The sequence below is a fragment of the Castanea sativa genome, chromosome 5, assembly GCF_040712315.1.
Source record: "Castanea sativa cultivar Marrone di Chiusa Pesio chromosome 5, ASM4071231v1".
Taxonomy (NCBI): domain Eukaryota; kingdom Viridiplantae; phylum Streptophyta; class Magnoliopsida; order Fagales; family Fagaceae; genus Castanea; species Castanea sativa.
Genome location: NC_134017.1, coordinates 79,952,817 through 79,967,633, shown reverse-complemented (window position 1 = coordinate 79,967,633; position 14,817 = coordinate 79,952,817). Strand labels below are relative to the sequence as shown.

At 31.0% G+C, this 14,817-nt stretch overlaps 1 protein-coding gene across 1 annotated transcript; it reads right to left on the bottom strand.

Moving 5' to 3' along the window:
• Positions 1-6,329: 6,329 nt before the first annotated feature.
• Positions 6,330-13,562, bottom strand: LOC142633974 (coniferyl alcohol acyltransferase-like). The gene is made up of 3 exons (XM_075808240.1): positions 13,299-13,562; positions 8,003-8,518; positions 6,330-7,523 (listed from the first exon to the last, which is right to left on the bottom strand). The coding sequence occupies exons 2-3, from the start codon at positions 8,423-8,425 to the stop codon at positions 6,579-6,581; spliced, it is 1,368 nt and encodes a 455-aa protein (XP_075664355.1). The 5' UTR covers positions 8,426-8,518; positions 13,299-13,562; the 3' UTR covers positions 6,330-6,578.
• Between the last annotated feature and the right edge of the window lie 1,255 nt (positions 13,563-14,817).

Genomic DNA, 14,817 nt, shown 5'->3' with positions numbered 1-14,817 from the left:
TACGTAAGAGCACTAGCTCTGATATAGTCATTTCATTATCTGATACATATTATTCATTATGTACTTTTCATTGGAAGTGTTTTGGCTCTACAACAATAATAGAACCAATGTTATTGTCTCACCATTCTAGATTGTATTATCTGTTTGAAATCATGCTACGGCAGTAATTTCAAAGAATCAGTGCTAACTGTATCAATCAGGCAGGAAAGGACACCCAAAAAGATAATAGAGGTGGCACCTTTCTTACATACAGCATGAGTTAGTAACATCTTAGGTATTTGGTATTCCACATCAATGTGGAGAGGGAATAGTTCCCTCCTTTGTGTGAATGATAAGAATGTGCATTTGTACATAGCAGTACTTTTGCATTACTAATATATATATATATATATATATATATATATATATATATATATATATATATATGTTAATGTACCTCTTGAAAAGCAAGAAATGCACTTTCGAGATGCTGTTTTGATGGTACCAAAGGCTCTTGCTGATGTTGTCACCATTTTGTATGAAAAATTTGTGTTACTTTTGCCTGTCCTTATGCAGGGTGATGGAACACTACTTGCAACAGGTTCGTATGATGGGCAAGCAAGAATTTGGAGTACAAATGGTAAGCCTTATTAAGTTCAAAACAGAGTGGGTAAGTGTGTGTACTTGTGTGTTAATGAACCATTCATGTCTATAGTTTAAATTGGTATAGTAATTTATATGCATCATTTATTTGCTTTTTCAAAAATATGTTACATTTTGAAAATCACATGTCAATATGGACTTATTATATGACAATTTTTCAATCAAACACCTCAGCCATTTAACAAGTGCATTATTAATTGGTTTGTTTATTTCCTTGCAGTTCTTAATGCAAGGGAAAGTTGGTGGCTATGCATTAGTCTCTAAGAAGTACCAGGAGAAGACATCCTTTATGTGAGACCCTTTAAATATTAGTACATCAGGTTGTTTTGCATTGAAATAGAATAATATTAAGATCAGAATTTTGATCATGCATGGTTCTTGTACTGATTCATTCCTCTTCTTCTTCTTCTTCTTCTTCTTCCTTTTTTTTTTTTTTTTTTTTCCTTTATCTAGTTAAAATACTAAGTTCTTTTATGTTAATATGAAAATGTCTACATAAACTTCAAGAATGAAGAATTTAGTAACTTGGAAAGCTAATTGAATTTTGAATTGATATTTGTGTTTTGGTATAATATAGATTTTTTAATATGTGGTTCTTTAAAGTCTATGTGCATAGCTGTGGGTTTTTATTTATTTTTAAATAGAAAAACCTTATTTTGAGGGTTGGGAGACCCTCAAAAAAAGGCTATTGTTCTTTTATCCCCCTACAATTTTCAAAGGTTGCCAATCCTTGATAAAGATAAAACATTTGTTTCGAGGGTTATGTAAGCGGTTGAAATTTCAGTTTCAAGAGTGGCGAAGGCTGTAGAAATTTCTGTTTCAAGGGAATTTGTTTCAAAGGTCATCAAGGGTCAGTTAAACCCTCAAAATAATATCTTTTGAGGGCTTTTAATACTTTTTTCAAGGGTTTTGACTCTCGAAAAAACTCAACTATGTTGCAGTCGAAGGGCCACAATCTTTAATTATTGTGTTGAATCTGTGGCATGGAACAACGATTGAATAAAGATTACTTGTGTTCGAGGAAGAAAACTGAACAACCGAGAACTATATTTAGGCGTTCCTTCTTCACGTGGAAAGTGAATTTATTGCAATGAAGACATGAAACCTTTTAACTTGTAGAGTGGACTATGCATGCCCACTTGCCACTTGGGGTTGAAATCAAATTTATGAATTCACCGAATTATGGTAGCATGTCATGAAGAAACTTTGATGGATCGAATGTCAAAATAAGCTAGTGACAGATGAAACAAAACGATTAAAGAAAAGAAAATTTGTGGTAACATTTAGGAAGTTGTCAAATCAATCACAAGCATAAAAATGAACATAAAAGTAACTAAGTTAAACAACTTGTGTTAAGGGGTCTGAAAATGAACATAATTAAACCACAATTTATCACATTATGGTACATCATATTATAGTACTAAAATAAATTTGAATATATGTATTTTTAAAAGAAAAATTACAATTTATCACATTAAATTATACCACATATTACATTTTGTACCATAAACCTTTTGAATGCATTGCACTCTAAGCTATGACTCTTATTTACTTTGCATCCTAACGTTAAGTTTGCTATTAACTTGGACAAAATTTCGAAGTTTAAGGTGCATAATATATTTTAAAGTATAATTTAAGGTTGTAAAGTATAATTTTCCATATTTTTATAAATTGAACAACATTTTAACAAAATGATCATAAACTTGTGTCTTTTGGTAACTTTTGAAGTGAAAGAATTAGTATTATAAGTATTAGTAAAAACTAACATATTCTAATTAGTATTATTAGTATTACTTATAAGTATTATTAGTACTATAAGAATTAGTATTGTGTCTTTTGGTAACTTTTGAAGTGAAAGAATGAGCTTGTGGAATTTCACAAGGTAATAAGTAATAACTAACATATTCCAATTAAGTAGTAATGAGAAGTAATTCTCACAAAGACCGGTGAAAAAGTAGTAATATTGTAATACTGTATTAATTGCTTATGCTAGTTTTATACAAAATGGGAGAATTGAGTTAAGTCAATGGAGAAAAAAGCAATGTTTTATTCACTATAATAAATCTTCCGAAAGGGCTTTTTTAATTATTTTTTTTTAATATCAAATTAGGGACTCTAATTTCTGCATCAACGAAGACAGAGTGGGCCTACAAACATTTTATTAAACCTATTTACTTTTAAAAAATTCTTTGAAGTCTCTTCGTAAAAATTACAATCAAATTATTTTAATAAAACTAGGATTACCTTACTACCTTTTTGGTTAAATAGGATTACCTAACTACCTGAATCCAAATATAGAAAAATGACAGTAAATTAAATGAAAAAAGTTAAAAGTAACTAAATCTAGTAAGGAACTGCATGAGCAGTAGGTAATCATACGCAAACCCATGCAAGAGAAGCCTCAAGAATAGTTCCAAGTGCCTCTACTAGGAGTAGGAATGAAATAGAGAAACCAAGATGAGATCGAGTACGGGGCCATCTGGTCCAGACACCACCTGGATGAACCCTAATTTTTTTGGTAAGTATTTAAATTTTATTGAAATATGCACAGAAAGGGATGCAACCCCAGTATATGGGATGTACACAAAAGATACACTGAAAGCTACACCTAGATGAAGACTGATGTAAGTCAACAAAAGAAAATGTTAGATTATTTAGGAGACTCAAATTGTTTAACCTAATTTAATACCAAGTTGTTACTTAGTTCAATTAAACAAATCTAGGTTAAACATATATCAATCATATCACAAATAGCGAAAAAGTAAAAAACACAAGTGATATGACGACCCAGGAAAATCAATGAAACCGTTTAGTTTTAAAGTAAAAAACCTGAAAAGGATTTAACTTAAACAATCCTCAAGGCAACAAATTCACTATATAGAATGGAAGTTTTACGATAGATTTTTCCCTAAATCTAAAGCTACCTCTTGTAGTATTTGCTCACGTGATCACACACAGCTCTGAATCTACGAACTCTTCTATCTGAATTTGTTGCACACAAACACCTACGTTTGTGATTTTGAGATCCCACTCAAAACCTTAGATCTTCAGTAATAGTTGATTTTGTAGTAACAACTTTAGATCTATTGGTTCTAATAATGTATAAATGGAATTCCAGAAGTGACTTTGAAAGGAGAAGACACAGTAATTTTTAGATCTCAAAAGAGCAACTCCAAAGTCTCTTCAAAAGGTGACTTAGGGTTTCCTTTAAATACTTAGTGAAATAAATCTAAAACCTTAATCACTTAATGGGCTTAATGAACTGTATGGCCAAAATTAAATTCTGTAGATCCGTATCTCGATCGATCGAATCTATTCTCTTGATCGGTCAGGCAAGGTAGTTTCTGAATTCTTAAACCTGTAGCTCCTTTTTTCTTGTATTATGACTTGCAGCATCTTGAGTATTGTCTAATAAACCCTATAGACTTAGGAATCTATATCTAGACAAGTTTGTGTTCACGGTTTGCTAATTGTTTTAATAAACTTTTAGAACCTAACAGAAAAGCCTGAAACAATTATATTTATAGAGTCTAATTCAAAATTTATATGCATTAAGCATCCAAGTTAAAGATTATCAGATGCAGGCATCATTGCAGCATTCCAATGTTGAAATGAGTTCATTGTGTCAGGCCTACATGTAACATTAGATATTGAGGCAGGGGCGGAGCCAAGGGGGGGCGAGAGGGGGTAGTTGCCTCCCCTGACTTGCCCCAGAATTTTTATATAATAGTATAATAATAGAGTTTGATGTTAGAAAGCCTAAATTGCCCCTACACATCACAAAAAGCATGTTACTATAAGAGAAAAAAATAATCACCATACTAGTTTTCGTCCTTTCCTAGTGGGCCATTTAAATAGTTAAATTCGCTATTATAGAATTTCTTTACTTCTCACAGGGTCACAGTATATAATACAAACTACAAATTACAGACTGGTAGTATTTTTAGACATAAAAAAGGTCAATGATGAAAAAATTGAAATCACCTTCTTTTTGTGTGTAGAACATTAAAAAAATCTACTTTGTGTTCTTTCTATTTAGGATGTAAATCACAATATATGATTAATTTTTTTTTTAATGACCCACATGTATGAGATAATGTACTAAGTTGAGGAATGTTGTGAAATTGCTGTGAATTTTTATTGTATCCTTAACATGACTCATATTTTCTTCTAAGTTTTTCACAGTTTGATACTCTTTCTATAAATCTTAATTCTAACTACTTTAACAAATAAAGAAACATATGCTTAATTCTACAATTTTTTTTAAAAGAATGCAAGGCACTGAAACATTAATACAACTTTATAGGTATATTATTATATTCCTAACACTCCTACATTAATTTATTTTCTCAATTTATTTTAATTTCAACATTATGTATTTAGATTTTTTTTTATTTACTATAATTTGATTATTTTTGTTTTCTTTATTTTAATGATATGAAATACACACACACATGTAGTTAATTGAGTTTATGAAGAAACATGATCATAATAATGAGTATCGAAGTGTCATTTAATCTTGTCTCTCCTGAGTTGAAATTCTGGCTCCGCCACTGTTGAGGTAAGGTTATTGTTGCAAAGGTCATCTTAAAAAAATCATTAGGTTGAAATAGTTACAAATTTGATACAAGAGTTAAAGAATTATAGGTGCTTTAGTATTACTTTTTTATTTTATAGTTTGATAACGCAGGGAACAACCTTTCGAAGAAGAGACCGTCGTACTCACATCTAGCCAGTAACACCTCTCTCCATATCCCTTACACCCCCAAACCCAATGAAAACTGTTTGGATATTGTGTTTCCTGTACGATGATCAAGAGACTGTATTAGGTAACATAGCTGGCCCTCCAATGTATGTTCTTCTTGATTAAATTGATGAATCTAAACAAAAGTCCTATACAGAATTAAGTTATACATGTGATGGGGTCCAAAAATAAGAATACTAAATAACTAAATTTAGTACAAGAAAAACAATTTAAAAGATGTTGGAAGTCATGTAGAGAGCGAGAGTGCAGCTTATATGCATCCCACACCACTCTCCACCGCTCACCCCCCCACCCCTCTATTTTTGTCTTTTTTCCTTCCTAGAGGAACAAATGCTTATATGGATCCCACAATGAATTTTTGAATCAAACTTGAAAAGATAACCTACAAAAAGAATCAATTTAAGACTTAATTAGTCTAAAATAAATTGAAGGGGACCAAAATTTACCAAGTGGCCCAAAGTAGAACTAATTGGCCCAAATTGGACCGAACAGAAACAATTTAATTTTTAGAGAGAACAAATTATCTTTAACAAATTTTAGAGAAAAAATTATATATATATATATATATATATTATAATACAAAATATTTATTTATTTCCACACATCGCATGACTTTGCAGCTAATAACAATAATTTTTAAAGATTAAGCAACAATCTATTGTCCAAACAAGCCTTTCCACATGCTCAAGGAACACTTGTTATGAATGTGCCATTGGAAAGCACTCCCCTCAAATATAAAATTTGATCACCAAAATTAATTGTCAAATATCGTTCTAATCAATTAATATATCATATATAAGTCCACCAGCCAATTAAATTAATTTAACCTAAATATGTATTATTGCATGTGAAATCAAGCTCCAGCACCATATGTCATTCATAAAATCCAGTACACAGTCATTTCAAAACATATGGATAGAGCTTTCGAACCTTCATAGTGAAGTTATTCTATAAACTTTAGAGAATCCGAAACAGTCTTCAGCCAATCTTGCACACATGAATGGATAATTACTAGTTTCACAAATAATCACACTAATGATTTGCCTCACTCCACACATTTGAGGTAAAGCAGTTTATTTTTGGCTCATACAAATGCAGACAAACTGGCTAATTATAGGATTAACCGACTAGATATGTACTGTGATTGCATAATTGGAGGCAATCATCAATGTCAATTAAGACAATCTGAAGTGCAAGGCTTAAACACATGTGCAGCCTCACACTCTATCAACTCCAGTTCCCTTTTCAACATGTGCATGTACACCACCCAATCACCATTACCAGATGGACTTGGTATTGGCATCACAAACCCAACATTCCCACCCCATGGAAAATAGAATGACCCAAATGCACTCTTTCCCCACCCAAAATCCACCTTTGATATTGGAAAATGTTGTCCTGATGAAACCACCAAAGCTGGTCCTTCTCTGTTGCCACTACTATATACCTTCGCCAAACTTTGCACTGGACGATGAGCCTCCACCCAATCTATCAAATCCAAGAAATGTTCTTTAGTCTTTGCACCTTCCAAAAATCCATGAACTTCATTAGCCACCCAACTCAATGGTTTTTCAATAAGCTCATCAATTTTCTTAGTATCATAGGGAATAGACAACACGTTTCCAAAGTAAGAAGACATTAGTGATGTTTTCCCTTTGTCCCCAAAGCTAAGCATCGTCCTGCCATCAATAACAATGCCCAATTTTGATACCCTTTTGTTTTTAGCACTTTCGGCACTAATTTTCCACAAAAGTGCACTGAAAGACTCTAGTTTAGTCCTTTTGCTTTCCTTGGTGCTGGCTTGTGATTGGAGTTGGTTAATTATGTCTGCCTTAACTAAGCATATGCGGTTTTCGAAATGGTTGGCACTCGGTTCTGGATCATTGGAAGGGTTGAACATGGTGATGGGGACATACAAGTTGTGAAGGGAAGGATCAAAGGAAACGGGATGTCGAGCATTGAGTATCTCGCGGTTGAAAGTTGGTAGTGAAGAGAAGGGTTTAGATTGAGCAATCTCAGCCCATGAAACAAGAAACATGCCTGCCGAGTATGCATCTAATATCTGATGGTCAAATGTGCATGCCACCACAAGACCGCCACATTTGAACCCAGTTGCCTACAAGTAGGTATCCATGTATTAGTTTCAGAAAAACCTAGGGAAAAATAGAAGAAGGAAACAATGCTACACAAAAAAACAAAGGTTAATGCTAATAAGTGTCTGGACATTGCTTAACAATCTATTTTAGGAAAGTATTGACATTATTTTTATAGAAAAAAAAAAAAAAAACAATCAAAGATAAAGAAAGAAAGTGAATAGTAGTTGTGGTGTATAAGAGAGAGAAACAATAAAAAAACTATATAAAATTGATATTTTAATAAAATGGATAATTTTATATGAGTTTTTTTAGTGATAATATATGTAAAATAGAAAAAGTCGATTATGATGTAAAAATATACATAAATTTTTGCACAACTTGATAAAAATGCTTTGATTTTTTGTATTAAAATTGGTGAAAGTTTTAGGATTTTTCATATTTGTTTAGCAATGTATTTTTGAAAATAATAACACGTTAATTTTCTAAACTTTTGGCAAACCTGGACAGCCAGCACGCCATTCTTCTTCTTGGGTACAAGTTTGCAGCCAATGGTCTGATCAGGTTCATTCAAATTGAGTTTTTGAAGCTCTATATTTGCAAAAGCTTCCGTGAAGTCAACCCCACGATTGTTGCAGTGAAGCTTATGCTCACCCATGGAGTCTGGCACTTTCTCACCAGCAAGGAAATAGTAGGGCACTAGAACTTCTTTCAAGGCCTTTTTGAGAACCTCAACCATGGCCATAGAGTTCCCATTGTCTTTATAAGTGGGCTTCTTGTAACATAAGAAGATACTAAAATCCAAAGGATGTAAAATACACAAGTCTAGGTTAGAGAGTGATAGCCAATGGTCCTCATTCTTCGGCAACTGCACTGCCACCACCTCTTTCTTGATCAGAGTCACCTCCACCTCTTTAGTATTCATGCTTATGTTTATGTGTCTTATCTCTCTTTGAGAGAGAGAGAGAGAGATGGCACAAGAGGAGTACAAGACTAGTCGGAGCTTGAACAAAGAGACCTATATGAGACATAGTTTTATAGGTACATAAGTACACAATCAAGTTTGGTAAAAGGTACATATCACGTTTAACGTCTAGTAATGGGTACATATCATGTTTAACTTAGTTACATATATCAATTTATATTATGCATGTTCAGTAATAGGTACATATCAATGTTTAGCAAAAGGTAATATCAAGTTACGGTAGCTTCATTACCATGTAATCTTGATGTAATGGTCACTTCATAAGTCTATGTGCTTGTGAGGTGTGAGGGCAAGGGTTGAGGTTCAAATCTCCAGAAAATAGCTTTACACACATATACACTTAGATTAGTTTAAAATAAGATTTTTATGTTGTATATATATATATATACACTCATCCATTCTTTCACATAAATAATTGACCCTACTATGAATTTAATTAATGTGACTTAATGCTACTATGTGAGAGGAGATAGTATTTGTTCTACTATTAAATAATTTTTGAAATTGACTAATCACATTATTACTATTTGTATGTAAACCAACATTTTAAAATATTATTAAGATTTTCTATTTTTTACTTTTATTAGTATGGAGTAGTTCACTTTAGGAGTACTTAATGAAAGAGGGTTTCAAGGTCGTGTCTGGGTGTCCTGTCACCATGGAAACAGAGGAAGGGCCACAATCTTTAATTACTGTGTTGAATCTGCGGGTGGAACAACAAACAAATAAAGATTACTTCCTCACGTGGAAGCTGAATTTATTGCAATAAGAACCAGGGGCGGCGCCACCTTAATGACAAGGAATCTGAATTTTTTTTTATATATAATAATTTAAAATTTTTTATTTGTCTACCTTTCAAAAAAATTTAGAAACATCTTCAGTTTTTTTTATACCAATAAAATTAAATTTTATTACATAATTTGTTTTACATTTAATGGATTAATGATTACTTGGTTGTGTACATTAAAAGAGATGTAACTTGTAATATTGATAATGAGATTATCATGCAACAATTTCAAAATATGAAAGCTAGCAAAAAACAATTGTAAACTTTATGTATTTATATGTTTTTTTATTATTGTTGTTGTCAATATATGAATTTTTTTTCTTATATTGTATAATTTACGCTTTTTAAATAACGCCTGAGAAAAATGTCTGAGCAACTGAGAAACTTTATAACTTGTAGAGTGGACTATGCCAGCCTGGGATTGATATCAACATTATGAACTCACCGAATTATGGTAGCATGTCATTGTCATGAAAACACTTTCATGGATAATATCAAAATGAGCTAGCGACAGATGAAACGAAACGATTAAAAAAAAAAAATTGTGATAACATTTGGGAAGTTGTCAAATCTATCACAAGCATAAAGAAAACAAAGCATAAAAACGAAGGAAGAATCAATTAAATAAGGTTTAGTTGATGGATGTCATTATGATAATTGTTAATAAATATATTTGGAAGTTTTTATATAATTTTTATGAGAAATATGATAATTCTTAAAAAAAATTAATTATTTTTTCCTTTTGCATAAAAAATTTCTAAGAATATATCTTAAACCAACTCTCTTAGTTAACTTTTTCCATTAAAGAAAAGAAAATAATTTAACCACAATTTTTATCATATTATAGAACTAAGAATTTGAATTTAACCACAATTTTCATCATATTATAGTACTAAGACAAATTTGAATATATATATTTTTAAGGGAAAATTACACTTTACCACTTTAAACTATACCTATATTATATTTTGTACTATAAACTTTTTGAATGTGCATTTTGCACTCTAAACTATGACACTTGTTATACTTTGCATCCCAAAATTAAGTTTGTTATTAACTTGAAAGAAAATTCATAATTTAATATGCAAAGTATAATTAGGAGTATAATTTAAGATGGTAAAATGTAATTTTTCTATATTTAAAAATTGAACACTTGCATCTTTGGTAACTTTTAAAGTGAAAGAATTAGTATTATAAGAGTAAGTATTAGTAAAATTTATTCTATTATAGAAATTCGAGCTTGTGTCATTTTCACAAGGTAATAACTAACATGTTTTAATTGAGTAGGAATGAGAAGTAATTCTCACCAAGACCTACTGTAGTAATTGCTTGTACCAAGTTTATTAGTTTATACAAAGTAGGAGAATTGAGTTAAGTCAATGGAGAAAAAAAAAAGCAATTTTATATTCACTATAATAAATCTTCCGAAAGGGCTTTTCAGTTTTTTTTTTTTTTTAATATCAAATTAGGGACTCCAATTTCTACAACGAAAAAGAGAGAGTAGGCCTATGTCCATTTTGTTAAGTTTGTTATTAATTTGGATGAAAATTCAAAATCTAAGATGCAAAGTATAATCAAAAGTATAATTTAAAATAGTAAAGTGTAATTTTTCTATTTTTAAAAATTGAACGACGATTTAATAAAATGATCTTAAACTTGCATCTTTGGTAACTTTTAAAGTGAAAGAATTAGTACAATAGGAGTAAGTATTAGTAAAATTTATTCTATTAATAGAATTTCGAGCTTATGTGTCATTTTCACAAGGTAATAACTAACATCTAATTGAGTAGGAATGAGAAGTAATTCTCACAAAGACATACTGTATTAATTGCTTGTACCAGGTTTATACAAAGTAGGAGAATTGAGTTAAGTCAATGGAGAAAATAGCAATGTTCTATTCGTTATAATATGTCTTCTGAAAGGGCTTTTTTACTTTTTTTTAATATCAAATTAGGGATTCTAATTTCTGCAACGACAAAGAGAGAGTGGGCCTACAACCATTTTATTAATTTCCTTCAACTTGCAAAATACTTTCTAAATAATTAATATGGGTCAGTCGGTGCTTTAAATTTCCACATTGATGTGATCATTCAATAATTTACATTCATATTTTGATTAGGACCACTTTTTTCTATATATATTTTAAATAGATGCGTAAAGATTTAGTAGCTAGATAGAGTGTTACTTTCAACATTGTCCTGGATTAGTATATTTTACTTTACATGAAATTTTCTATTTGGATTCTTTTGTTTTAGGGATCGTTTTGCAAGAGTCCATATAATTTTAAATGTTTTTTGCGTTACTATACTTTACCTAGTTATGCGTAGAAGGGAAGTGATTGACTCTGTTAGTGTTTTGTTTGACCTTATCAAGATTGTAGAAGTGGATAACTTATGTTAATATATATATATAAACATAAGTTATCCACTTCTGCAATCTTGATAAGGCCAAACAATATATACATACATACATATATATATATATATATATATATATATATATATATATATATATATATATAATTGCAAAGAAGGCTGAAACCAGCCGGCTTGAAACAAAAAGAAGAGCTGGGCCTAATCTATCTCTTTCCAAACTTGAACGACTATAGCAAGAGGACAAGAGAGGGGAACATATCCAGATCTATGCCATAAAGCAGCTCATAGAACTAAGTACTAACAATAGATGGGTTGATGAATTGCCCTCTCTTCCAATAAAACAGAAAGATACATCCCCAAAAAGACATTTACACCAAAAAAGATTTCATTCATACACTGTTAGCGATAGACTAGTGAGGGGGACTCCCAAGTTTCTTATCCTGGAATTATTGGATTGGTGATTGGATTGAGAACAAAGGCATGTTAATCTTGCTTCCTACCTGTGTTTCTTATTATATGACATGTAATAAGAAACCCAAGTAGGAGGCAAGATTAACTTGTGATGTAGGACAAAATCTATTATTTAATTTTTTGTAATTTATTAATTTTAGTATTTTTATGTAATTTTTGTTAATTTAAGTTTAGAGTTATTTTTCCTAACGTTGTTTAGTCAAATTAGAAGTTTGAAGGTTTTTCCTAGCTGCCTTTAGGTTTTCTAGCTACCATAGTTTTTTATTTTAATTTTTTTTATACTATTTAAACGCATTGTAGCCTCCAATTTCAATAGAGATTATTAATAATAAAAATTCATACTTTATCTCTATTTACTACCGGAAACTAATAGTTTAGTCCTAGAGAGTATTGTGCATTTGTACTTTCTTCTGACATTGTGAAATCAACATGCCTTCCACAAGTGGGAAGGGGATTAAGGCTTCTTAGCTTCCTGAAAGTCAAATAGTGGGTCCTTTGTCATTGCTGTGTTTGTGGTTGATAAATGAAATCTTGTGGATCTTCCACAAGCGGGAAGGGGATTAAGAAGAAGCAACTATACAACGTGTTTGAATTGATTTCATTAGATTTACTCATAAGATTGAGTCAAAAATGGGAAAAGAATCATTTAGTAAAATATATTAAATAAACAAATATATGGGAAAAGAACCATCAATTTGTGCCAGCTTAATTAAGCAAAGATGGTGTCATTGCATTTACTATGGTATCAATTACTCTATTAAAGGAACTACGATGTTTTCATTAATGAATTTTAGTAAACATGGTCATTTCATGCTATAGCAAGTACAAGTTCTTGTTAGGAGGGATGGGAAGGGCCATAGTTCAAATATTTAAAAGAGAATTTTATACACATATACACTTAAATTATATTAGAGTAAAATTTTTATCTCAAATAAAAGAATGTTGTAGTCTTACATATAATCCTTAAATGATACATGTGCCTATCAGTGCCCTTCTTAATTAACAAGCAGTCAAACATTTTTCCAATTAAATTAACAGCAATTCAAAATTAGAAATTCTTCCATTTCTTCTTCTACATTCTCTAAAGTCTTAACGACCAAACAATGCATAACATTCACTACTTCAAAAATCAGGTTAAAAAAAAAAAACTTCAAATTTTGACCATCCATTAAAACCATACCTGAATAAAGGCTTCGTAGTTCGTACTTGCTGAAGGCTTTAATTTCTTTTCCAAAAATTGTTTCTGCACAGCATGGAGAATTCACATTCATGAGATTGCCTTGGTTTAGCTTCCATTACCTTTTAGGCTAAAGTATCAACACTGTTTCTGGGATCAACATTAATTTCTAGTAGTGATTTTAGAACAACCGAGAGAAACAAAACAAAATATGGTAGCAGTTTCATAAATTTATTAGCATTCCTTCACGTGGAAACTGAATTTGTTGCAATAAAAACATGAAACCTTATTACTTTTAGAATGGACTATATGCCCACTTGGGATTAATATCTTTTTTTTTTTTTTTGTCAGTTCACCTAATTATGGTGGCATGTCATGAAGAAACTTTCATGGATAATGTCAAAATGAGCTAGCGACAGACAATGGCAGACCCAAGATTTTGGTTTTTAGGGGGGCAAAATTAAGAGTCAAGATTTGAGGCATAATTAATAAAAAAATAGTTGATATTAATAAAAATAACTAAGCAATTAGATAATAAAGAAACAAAAAAACTCAATTCATTGATTTGATTATTCTAATTAATTTAAAAGATAAGTCAATGTATAAAATTTTAAAACATAACAATAATGGAAAAGTTGTATATCTCTTCACTGTCATGATTACTTTTAAAAATTCATTTAGAATTAAATTTTCTTTTTCTATTGTTCTAATTATTAAAAAATTAATTTTGTAGCAAAATTTCACAGGTTGAAACTATGAAAAGGACAAAAGATTGAAGGGAAAAAAAAATATAATGGAGGGATAGAGGCATTACATACGGATTTAATGCAATGAGAAAATAAGGGCCTGTTTGGTTTGCTCCTAAGTCAATATTCAGTTCTCATATCTTATTTCTCATTACTCAAACTCAGTTTTCATATCTCTATCTCTAGTTTTTCTTTAACTCTTTCCAATTTTTGATTGGTTCCAAATCTTGGGGGCATGTCTCAGTGCCTAACTCAAAATTTTGGCAAAATGGTGGAGCCCACATTCTGTGTAGATCAGAATAGTAACACTGTGCAGATCAGAACAATAACATTGGAACCCTTTCTCCTTTCATTTTTGGCCTCTCACTCCTCAAGGATTAGATGGTGTGATTCCCAGCTAACCCCGCCTCCACCACCATTGACAACCCACCACCATACAAATCACAAATAATCAAACCCATCCAAGATCCATTCACACCACCAAAATCTTCAACACCATAACAAATTCTTATATATAAAAATAAAATGAGAAAGAAATATAGAAGAAGAAGAAACTGAGAAAGAAAGAAAAAAAACACCACAACAAATTACCCCATAAAACCCACAAACTCAGCCATCTCTGCTATCACCGTGTGAAGAAAAAAAAAAAAAGAAAAAAGAAAGAAAAAGCAGCTAAGAGAAGAAACCAGAGTGAAGAAAGAAAGAAAGAAAGAAAAGAAAAAAGAAAAGAGAAACTAAGAGCAAAAACCCAACTTAAAGAAGAAAAGAAACAAAAG